The 12,015-nt window shown below is 41.4% G+C and overlaps 1 protein-coding gene across 1 annotated transcript in view; it reads right to left on the minus strand.

Moving 5' to 3' along the window:
- LOC126109433 (uncharacterized) overlaps nt 1-12,015 on the minus strand; it is a 129,144-nt gene that overhangs the window by 19,520 nt on the left and 97,609 nt on the right. Inside the window, exon 4 of the mRNA XM_049914465.1 lies at nt 4,755-4,934. Coding sequence (XP_049770422.1) covers nt 4,755-4,934 — 180 coding nt within the window. The remainder of the gene's footprint in view (nt 1-4,754; nt 4,935-12,015) is intronic.

The raw sequence follows: 12,015 nt of genomic DNA on the forward strand, positions 1-12,015 counted from the left end.
TGGAAAAATCACTCTTGTCAGTAATTAAAATTGGAACACGAGGAATAATAGCCATTTTATTTATTGTGCTCATACAATATAGCTGCAATAATACCTGATTATATTTTTAGGTGTTTTGACAGAATACAAGGTTCACAGTTTGTTAAATATAGTTGCCATTTCTGGCAGCAGCAATGGCTTCAAACTGGCTGAGCATCAAGTCGAACTGAGCTCGGATAACAGATAGAGTTAAATCATTCCCAGGTTCAATTTTATGCCAGAGAATCAATTGTAATTGCAACACACTAGTCTCTCGGCGATCTGCGGCCAGATGGGTGAGAGGTTTGAGGAATGTCTTGGCCGGGGCAATGTTCCCTCTATTGAGATGATTCAGGTCTCAGTTTATCTCGTTTAGATACGGCGTCGAGGAGATCTCGAAGATACGTCACAGCCACTGGTCTTAACGTGTCAGAAGTTTAATGCCTGCTGTCCAAATTCCCGGCTACACTAACTGAAGGTGGTGATGTCCAGTACCCCCGTGTCGCTCAAGGTGCTGCGCCTGTTGGTCGGTTTTGGGGTTTGACGGGGGCTAAACATCGAGGTCATCAGTCCCCTGTTCCAAACGGACATACTTGTAGAAGGCCCGTACAGTAAAAGCGTAACCTCTGCACCCAGAGGGAGGGAACACCGAGGGGTTCAGAAGCTGAAATGAACACCGAACACAAAACAGAGGACACTTAAAAGGAGCAGAGCAAATAGTTGACTAGAGTAAAACAGGCTACAGTGGTTGATTGACCAGGTAAAAGGTCAACCACTCAACTAGAAACGAATAACCTCAAGCTTAAAAGCGTCGATAGAGGTACCAACACAACTCGTTACCATAAAAGACACTATTTTGGTATCCACGTCACAATTAAAAGTCGCTGGAGTGGGTGTAGCCCGAGAAATCGTGCGAGAGCGCTCACACTAGAGTGAGTGATAAAACCCAGCTGCACGGATAAAACGTAAAACTGAGTCAGCTATAGAGGCACCGTCACCTAGAATTAAAGGAAGTGCAGCTTGTAAATTAAAGGACTGCCGCAAGGGGGCTAAAAGGGGGCAGTCCGTCAGAAGATGGACCACTGTCAGCCCTGCATCACAGCGACACTTGGGCGCGTTCTCACGACGAAGGAGATAGCTGTGGGTCAACCGCGTATGTCCAATTCGGAGACGGCAGAGAACAACTGAGTCACCGTGCCTGTATGTCAGTGTGAACTTTAATCTGGCAATATTCTTTCTACTCAGAGCATCCGTACGGACATACCTATCGTGTGCCGCAGCAGCCAGAATGGGCACCCATCTGATAAGATGGTACGGTGCCATTCCAGTGTCCAGTGCCATTGTCAAGTACAGAACTGCCTCTCGCTGCTGCCGTGCCGAGGGACACCGTGACGGCATTCGTCTGGCTGACAGCTCACGTGCTCCAGATGATGTCGCACAGCTCGTGTGGATACTCATCTCATTGCAAATACTCTTTTTAACCCATTTCCTAACACGATGTACACGGCCGAGCAAATGATGTGTGTGTCCTCAGGTGCTAGGCGCGAAGCACCGTCAAACTCCCATATCCGGTCGAATATGGCCACCCCAAACTCGTCAATTCCAGAACTGCATCGACGTCTCAATACCTGACTGATGCGAGCAGCGATACTGCGGAATGATAAACCGGCGTCTCGACAGACGACAATCCCCTCGTGGTTAAATTTTGACGTGTGTCGGTAGACATTTTTCCCTTTTTCGCTCAAGGTGGTATGCGATATTGACACGTGCAACCGATATTCATATGAGTTTTCTAATCCACTGCACAATCTTTCCTTTCATACGGAACATAGACAAAGTTACTTCTAACTCATTTGTGCCAATTTGATATCTGCCGCATGCCACCTTCAGAGTGTTCCAGTTTTAATGTTCACCATTGTATTTTCATTATAACTTTCAACACAATTTCAGTTTCGTAAGGAAAGTGGGTAATTTTTTGGTACAGCTCCAGTGTTTCACTTACTGTTTGTGCCCTGCAGCCCTCTGATATTTGGTATCAGTAACTTTATTTAATAAGATTTGTTTCAGTGTCCTGTTTTAGATGTTTGCTGAAGTGGGCCAGCTAGTCAGTTCCATACAACAACGCTCCAGCAATCGTGCCCTTGCACGTGGATGGATGCGAAAGAGAGCGTTAATTGTCCTCCGAACAGCTTTAGTTATGTAAAAAATTGAACTTTAAACTTTCTGTATCCATATTTTGTTTTATAACAACATAATTGTGTATACCAAGAGAGTTGACCAATTGCTTTAAATGTACATAGCTGATGCAAAAGGAAGAGAAAAAGTAAATTTTAAATATACAAATTCGATAAGTCATTTTTCATTTTTCATAGCGTCAACTGCAGCTGTGACCTTCCCTCTTTTTGTCCCTGTCTTCTAAACACCTTCAAAGCTTTCCACCAAGGAACAGGCAGACCACACAGCAGATGGAGATGCTCTTTCACCATCTTGTCTTGTGAAAGTGTCGGATTCACGTCTTTCCCATATCGTAATAACAAATCAAATTAAAAATGCTCCAATCATAGCACAAAAAAAGGTACACATGTCCTGGGCAGAGTTAGGGATATAAAAGAAGAGGTCTAGCTTTTCGACTTGTCTGGCAGCTTCAAAGACATTTAAATGAAAACATACACTATTTACTATGGCAGGTGAATCTTCTGGATTTTGGGCACAAGATCAGGGGCTTTAGACTACACACTGCAAGATGCAGTGTGCCACCACATTGCAGCTAAGAGAGCTCACTGCACTGGAAAATTGCGTTAACTCGTAAAAAGCGCAAATATGACAAGATGTTTTGATTTAAATGTCTTTGAAGCTGCCAGTTAAGTCAAAAAGCTAGTTGCCTTCTTTACATCACTAACCCTAACCGCGACACATTTGCCTTGTTTGTGCCATGATAGGAGCATTTTACATTCTGGTTCCCAACTTTTACTCTCCCATAATTTTGACATTAGACCACAATAGCTTGGCACCCAATGCAGATTTTTGTTGACTCAAATTACAACTGACCTGATATTGGTTTTTTTATTGTCTTTTGAACCGTGTTTCTTAGAAATTTTGAGAGATTGGAAAAAAAAGGTCAGCCAATCAGTTTCAAATAAAGTTTACTGGAATCCTTCCTCTAGGTTTCAACAGTTTTAAAATTGTAACAGATACTTGCTACTTGCCAAATGGCAGAGATGCTTGCTCACAGACAGGCACAACAAAAAGACTTTCAGAAAGTGAGCTTTTGGCCAACAAGGCCTTTGTCAGAAAAACAAACACACACAAAACACAGAGGATCTGGCCACAACAGGTTGTGTGTTTTGTCTATTTCGAATGAATGCCTTGTTGGCCGAAAGCTCATTTTCTGACAGTCTTTTCGTTGTCCGTATACGCGACACAGCATCTCCGCTATTTGGTGAGTAGCAACTACCCTTTTCACAACATTGTTAAATTCCATCCTGGATTTCCCATTGTTTAATTTTAAAATTGTCTTCTTCAAAAGGTGTAATGGGACTTAAAAACTGCATTAATGGTTATAGAACTATTTTAAACAGAATAAAGTAACAACTGTAGCAAAAAGATCGTGTGATAAGGTATTCACTTGTTACACCAGATGCGGATGTAACCATCAATTCAATTTTTAGGGTCCATTACAACTTCTGAAGAGGAGAGTTTGAAAATTGTTGAAACCTAGGTCAAGGGTTCCAATAAACCTTTATTTGCAATTGGTTGGCTATTTATTCAACCTCACCTAGTTTACTTTCACACAGTTGCTGTTTTGCAAAAGTACGGGACAACCACTAATTGCATGTATTTGTCTATGTTCTTAAAAAATTTCCAGAAGTTTGAAACACAGACGTGGTACACACAAAAAATAGCTCACCAAAACATTTTTTGCAAGTAAAATCCAAATGAAGATAGATCTTTGGTAGATAGTTTTCAATTTTATTGTAAGAATGCACGTCTTAATTATTTGATTCACTTTAAACTGTTTCCATGCATTCAGTTCCTATATGTAAGAATTTTACATGCTTCTTTTAACCTGTGTCTTGACAACAGATAATGATTACTGGATAAAAAGAATTTTGTTCTAACTTCATCCATTTATCTACCTTCGTGCAAAGTTTGAACTGATTCGTACAAGTTTAAAATATACAAGTGGCGACTTCAAGAAGCTCCCAGAAAAATGTGTTTTTTACATGTCAAATCCATCACTGATTTTTTTTTTTTTTCAAATGGTTAAAACTTATTTTTGATTAAGGTCTGATATACCAGTGGACCAAATTTGAACCATCAGCCTCACCAGTCCAGTCATTTAAAGGTGACACTTTTTGCACATAAAATCTGAACAGTGTGTATACAAATAGTGCCTTTTGCTGAGCATTAATTCAGCCCAATTAAAATCTTTTATAAGAGGAATTGATTAATTTGCGCAACTTCCCTGTACACCGACTCTGCTTCATCATTCAAACCTTGCTTAATATACTGTAACAACTACAAGAAGACAGATGTTTGAATGGCCATACAAATGGCCGCTGGTCCGGGCTAAAGCAAAATCCTTTTACCCCATGTTCACATTTCCAAACTGAGATTCTGCACGTGGCCTTTTCATAAATATTTGTTACAGTTCCTTACTGCTACATGTCACAAACTGTCAACTGCTTCACCAATTACTTTGTTCACTCTACACTTCAGTCTGAAACAATACTTACCTTTCAAGGTGTTCCAGATGGCAGATCTGTGAGAATGCAGCATCAGACAGTAGTTCAGAATGTCTGATGCAGAGTTCCCGTAAAGTGGGGAAACCATGGCTGATGGCAATTACAGTCCTATCGTCCAGGCTGCGACCTGCTCGTAGATTCAGAAGCCTCAGTTTTGGCAGCCCACCATTCCTTAAAAACACAGCCGAGTACAAATTTTATGTCGTGAAAGATTTTTTTCTATGTAATGGCAAAAATTAGAGACAGAAATTTGACATCACCCACTAACAAGTTGGTGACACATCAATCTGTTGATTTTGATGATTTTGGCATGCTAATTAGGTGCCAACCCAAACTAAATGTCACAAATAGATTTATTTATTTATTTATTTAACTCAATCACATGAGGGCCTTCAGGCACTCTCTTACACTGGACCAGTGTTTCACACAGAGTAACTTTTTTACTTTGGAGACAATGTAAATAAATAGTACTGACTACGAGCTAATACAGTTAATACTGGCAGTATTTCTATTACTGCTGCTTCCAATAACAAAATAATAACGATGACGACAATAACAGCAGCAGCAGTAGTAGTAGTAGTAGTAGTAGCAGCAGCAGTAGTAGTGATAATAGTGGCAAATACAAAAGAATTTATAAGTGTACAAAATAAATATTTTCTGACATAGCGAGTCTTGGGGAATGGAAATTTATGAAGACTGCACCAGCTAAGAATACTGGGAAACAAGGAAAATGTGGCTGGATAGAAGGATGTAAAGGTGCAACGAGTGAGTACAGGGGCAATGGTAATTACAGAAATGTTATTCAGTTCTCTAACACAATGTGGGAGGTTTGGTCACTATGCCACATTTTTTGGAGATATCTAGGTCACAGATCACGATGTACTATCCACTTTCGACCAGACAGAACTGTTAGAACACTTGCACTTTGTACATGTGAGGTCTAATACATGATAGTTTTCCAGATATCAAAGATTTAATTTTGATCAGTTTTAGATGTCACAGATCAATAACCAAGTATGGACACTTAAGATATGAAGATGATCATTAAACAGAATGCAGGAAAAATCAACCTGATGGTAGTCAACATTAAAGAGAGAAAAATTTTACAAATAGATACAGCCAATCAGTCATGTAATTGAGTAAATCTATGCAGAAACAGAACACATTTGGATTTGCTTGCAGGCTGTTTTGTCCAAATAAACTGTTATTGCACTTGTTATAGTAAGAGTTCTCTGTAAATCAGCAAAAACTAAACTGTCTGACCTTTAAACATTGAATTTTACAGTCCCACACATTCTCTATCTTAACGCAATGCTATTTCTCCAGTACAGATCATAATCTTAACAAATTAATAACACTACAGTTCTATTAGCACAGTCACTTTAAAAGCTGAGCTTTACTTGGCAAAATTCCAGGAAAATTTGCATCTAATGTAGGAGGGCCACGGATAGGAGATGAAAGTCTGCCTATTCTTTGACTGTTCAGCTAGATCCTTACTTTCAGCTAATTTAACTGGTGCTTGCACTCTTCAGTGTAACAGGTGTTATATGGCCCCCCCCCCCCCCCTTAAAGTGCACAGACTTACCCACAATTGTTATCGATTAGTTGCTGATTTGTGACCTTAGCTCCACAACAGTGCTTTTCCGACCTACAGTTGTCAGGGAGCTCTGTCACCTGCTGTGATCTGACCTTTTAATCAGATTTTTTTTCCTATCTTACATACGACTAAAATTAGTCAGTAGTCATTTGTGTCGCACACTGTGAAAATAAACATTTCTAAAAAATGTGTTACTGTCATACCTCTAACAGTGAAGTGTCATTCATTATTGAAGAGACACTTTAGGAGGGAACACATGCTAACTATCACCAGCTGGCGAGAGACCTGTGTTCACTTCAAGGTTGAGTCCCACACACACGCTTTGGAATATTTCTTTCTGCTGTATCTTTTACTCTTTCGCAAGAGAGTGAAAGCTGTTGTAAAAATCATATATTGTTTCAAATTAAACAAAGCTTACTGTTAATGAGGCAAAAGGTTTATCGGAATACTTAACTATGGACTTTGACAATGCTTATTTTATATTGCAATACTTTCTGCAGACACTATTTTAAAGTTTTTTCTGTGTTTTTTCACAACACATGTGGTTTTGTTTCTTTGTCTTTGGGTAGGGTGCAGTGAAGTATGAACACAAAAAAGCATAACAGTTATTTCTGGAATCCCCCCCCCCTCCCTCCCTCTCTCTCTCTCTCTCTCTCTCTCTCTCTCTCTCTCTCTCTCTCTCTCTCTCTCTCTCTCTGTGTGTGTGTGTGTGTGTGTGTGTGTGTGTGTGTGTGTGTGTGTGTGTGTGTGTTTTTTTTTTTTTTTTTTTTTTTTCTCAAAGACTCACTCACTTTCTTCCTGCCATTGTAACCGTTCACAATATGTCAGAAGGTATTCACTCTAAAAGTATGGAAAGCAGAGAGATCCTATGCACCAAGCACAATGGATCAAAGCTTTTTTTTGCACATACACATTACCTGACTGATTTGATGATAATTATGATGATGATGATGGTTTGCGGGGCACTAAACATTGTGGTCATCAGCGTCCATACAACTTCCCAATTTTTCCAGTTCCAATCTTATCACTTCCCAAATGATGATGAAGGTGACACAAACACCCAGTTCCCAGGCGGAGAAAATCCCCGACCCGTCCGGGAATCAAACCCAAGACCCCATGATTCAGAGGTAGCAATGCTAGCCACTAGACCAGAAGCTGTGGCCTCTTGCGTGATTTGCACAGGAAAACTAACCTTTTTTTCACTCATGAAGACACTACTCTAGGCAGTTAACTTTCTCATATATCACGTATTAACTAATACAGTGCGAAATATTGGGGCTGTCGACTGATAATGTAAAAGACTAGGCATAGTAATGAAACTGGGCACTACCATCATCATTTTGTTGTAAAAAAATTTATGGTAGGCTTTCAATGTTTGTTAAAAAATTGTTATCTGGTCTTAAACTGTATGTCTGCAATCTTGGAGCCCTGTGGCATTATGTATGTATTTCCATTCTTGGTCATATATCCACAAACATTATTCGCTGTTATGCTAAGAAAAAGTTTCACTTTCATTATTTCAATAATCATAGGCAGACAATAAAAATGATGCATCGAGAAGATACGGTCAGATACCATTGTAACTTCATACACATACACACCATTGGTGGGTATGTAAATGACTGTAGCTGCAATTCTCTCTGACAGACAGAACTATCACCAGTGTGCATTATTGTTGTATGTGTTTAGTGTTCTTACCAGGCCTGGTAGTGAGCTTTGAATCATCAGTTTTTTGAGGCATTAGTCTTCTGACTGGCTTGATGTGGCTCACCACAATATCCTCCCCGTGTCAGTCTTTCCATCTCATAGCAGCAGTTGCAACCTACGTCCCCAATTATTTGCTGGACATTTCCCAGTCTCTGTCTTCCTCTAAAGCTCCCTCAAGTACCATGTAAGTTATTTTCTGATGTCCTAACAAACGTCTTATCCTTTCCCTTCTTCTTGTCAGTGTTTTCCATATATTACTTTCCTCAGCGATTCTGCAGAGAACCACCTCATTCCTTACCTTATCAGTCTACCTAATTTTCAACATTCTTCTGTAGCACCACATATCAAATGCTTCGATTATCTTCTGTTCCAGTTTTCCCACTGTCCATGTCTCACTGCCATACAATGCTGTTCTCTAAACATAACATACATTCTAGAAACTTTCTCCTCAAACTAACCCCTATGTATGATGCTAGTGGACTTCTCTTTCCCAGAAAGGCCCTTTCAGTCAGTGCTAGTCTACTTTTCCTGTCCTCCTTCCTCCATCCATCATGGGCTATTTTGCTGACTTAGTAGAAGTCTACCTTAACTTCATCAACTTTGTGATCACCAATTCTGATATTAAGTTTCTCGCTGTTCTCATTTCTGCTGCTTCTCATTACTTTCATCTCTCTTTGAGTTACTCTCAAGCCACACTCTGTACTCATTAGACTGTTCATTCCATTCAGCAAGTCCTGTTAGTTTTCTTCACTATCACCGAGGATAGCAATGTCGTAAGCAAATCTTAGCACTGATATCTTTTCACCTCGAATTTTAATTCCACTCTTGAAGCATTCTTTTATTTCCGTCATAGTTTTTTCGACACACTCATTGAACAGCAGGGGCAAAAGATGACATCCCTGTCTTACACTCTCATTTCCGGGCACTCGTTCTTGGTCTCCCACTCTTATTATTCCCTCTCGGTTCTCGTACACACTGTATACGAGGACTGGAACTTAAATAGAGGCAACTGTTTATTCACAAACAATACGAAAGAGTTACATGTTTGCACCTGTTACTGTCCTTCAAAGCAGTCACCAGCATTGTGTAGAACCCGTTGCCAGCGATGTGGAAAGTGAAGTATACCGTTAGCAGATCCTGTTCTGTTAATGGTGTGAATCGAGCGGTCTACTGCTTGCCGAATCTCTGGAGCAGTTCTGAAGCAAATGCAACAAAGTGGTTCCTTCACCTTTAGAATCAAATTAAAGTCACAAGGACTTAAGTCTGGGGAGTATAGTGGATGGTACAGTACTTCCCAGCCTCATCAACTGAACAGAGCAGCCACAGCTTGCACTGTATGCACCCGCGCATTGTCGTGCAAAGTGATGTGTGGGTTGCACAGAAAGTGTCGCCACTTCTTCCGCAAAGCTGGTCGCAGCTGATACTCCAGAAACGAACAGTAATACTGAGCAATGACGGTCTGCCGTGGAGGAACATAATGCGTTATGATAACAACATCACAGTTGTACAAGAGGATCACCATAACTTTTACCATACAGGGACTCCGATGCAGTTTCGACTTTCGCAGCGACTCACAATGACCCTATTCGTTGGATTGGCATTTCAGTTTTGGCTCGTATGAAGTGGCCCATGTCTCATCCAGTGTTACGATATAACATAAGAAAGTCTCTCCTTTGCACTCATAGTGCTCCAAGTGCGTCTGAGCAATGTCGTAATGCATCCATTTCTGCATTTCCGTCAAGTCATGCGGAACCCATCATGATGCAATTTTTCGCATGCCCAGGCATTCCCTCAGGATGCAAAGCAGTCATATGTGCTAATCTGGTTTCGTGCGCGAGCTCACGAATCGTATGGCATCGATCACTGTCCACTAACACGGCAACAGCATGCACTTCTTCTTCAGAGATGCTAGGACAACCTACCCGACACGTGCCTGCCAACCTTCGTTGCAGGCTTTTACCCAAGGTGCTACCATTCTGTACGGCAATGCCGATTTCCCGCATGCCTCTTGATGATGATGTTTGGTTTGTGGGGCGCTCAACTGCGTGGTTATCAGCGCCCGTACAATTACCCAATCTTTGCTCAGTCCAATTTCGCCACTTTCCTGGATGATGATGAAATGATGAGGACAACACAAACACCCAGTCATCTCGAGGCAGGTGAAAATCCCTGACCCCGCCGGGAATCGAACCCAGGACCCCATGCTCGGGAAGCGAGAACGCTACCGCGAGATCCGCATGCCTCTTGAAAACTTTGATGACACTGCCGTGCTGTACGACCTCTGGCACATTCAATCATGATCCAACTCCGTTGCTCCTGTTTCGAAAACATAGTGACACCATTAGGCTAAGCCGCTCGCTCACAAGTGACGGTGTTTCCCTCGATTGGGTGCACGCCGGTGACGTGGGACAGGCGAGTCCATTTGCCCGGAGGTAAGGTAGGTATGTCAACAACGTGTGCTATCAGTGACAATTCCATTGCATATTGTCTCCACAGCAGTCTTCCCACTATTTAAGTTCCAACCTATGTATTACCTGTCTTTCCATATAGCTTACCCATACTTTCCTCAGAATTTTGAAAATTGCACACCGTTTTACATTGTCAAACGCTTCTTCCAGGTTGACAGAAGGGTATATAAGGGGTGTGAACATTGCCAGTGTGAGTGGTCACTGTCAAGGATAGGGAGGTGTTGCATACTCATCTGAGACAGCCTTGTAAGCACCTGACAGGGTTTCAGGTTTGACAGGAGCCTCACTGTGGTTCTCTGCCTCTGGCAAGAAGCAGGTCATATCAGTCAGTATCCAGATTTGTCTGGCAACAATGTGACAAGGGTCGATGTTGGACTGCACGGGAAGGTGATCGCAGGTATACATCTACATCTACATTTACACAGATACTCTGCAAGCCACTGTACGGGGGGCAGCAGAGCGCGCGAGGGTTTATACCTGTCCTCTTTTCCCCCTAAGGTAAGTCTTTCCGTTTCCGGGATTGGAATGACTCCTTACCCTCTCCCTTAAAACACACATCCTTTCGTCTTTCCCTCTCCTTCCCTCTTTCCTGATGAAGCAACCTTTGGTTGCGAAAGCTTGAAATTTGTGTGTGTGTGCGCGCGCGTGTGTGTGTGTGTGTGTGTGTGTGTGTGTGTGTGTGTGTGTGTGTGTGTGTGTGTGTGCGCGCGCGTGTGTGTTTTTTATTTTTCATTATATCTATCAACATATCAACGCTTTCGTTTGTTAAGTTACAGCATATTTGTTTTTAGATATATTTTTCCCTTGTATGTTTCCCTCTATTAAAAGGCACCTGCAACGGAGGACCATACACAGCAACATTCACTGAACCGTCATTGAGGAGACATTGTTAGAAACCCCTTGATTCAACTAGGTGGTCAGTTGCTCAACAGTTGCACATCAGTTCATACGTACACATCTCCACCACCGCGCGCGCGCCTGCGCGCCTGCACACACACACACACACACACACACACACACACACACACACACACACACAGGCACAGACACTAAACTCCTTACCCTCTCCCTCAAAACCCACATCCTTTCGTCTTTCCCTCTCCTTCCCTCTTTCCTGATGAAGCAACCTCGGGTTGCGAAAGCTTGAAATTTGTGTGTGTTTGTGTGTTTTTTATTTTTTATTGTCTCTACCAACATATCAACGCTTTCGTTTGGTAAGTTACAGCATCTTTGTTTTTAGATTATTTTAAATTAAGTTAGACTAAGTGCTAACATCAGGTTTGGAGCCAAAAGGTATCATAAATGTCCATACCAGCACAAGTTTGTTTCAAATATGATAACTGAATATAAATTTCAAGTAAGTCATTCAATGTGAAAACATGTACTATCAAGAATGGAATACATACAAGATTGAGTAAGGTTCAATGTGTAGTACACAGGATTACCAAAGAAATAGAAAGAACGAGAGCAAAACATTCAG

This window comes from Schistocerca cancellata, chromosome 12, assembly GCF_023864275.1.
Source record: "Schistocerca cancellata isolate TAMUIC-IGC-003103 chromosome 12, iqSchCanc2.1, whole genome shotgun sequence".
Lineage (NCBI taxonomy): Eukaryota > Metazoa > Arthropoda > Insecta > Orthoptera > Acrididae > Schistocerca > Schistocerca cancellata.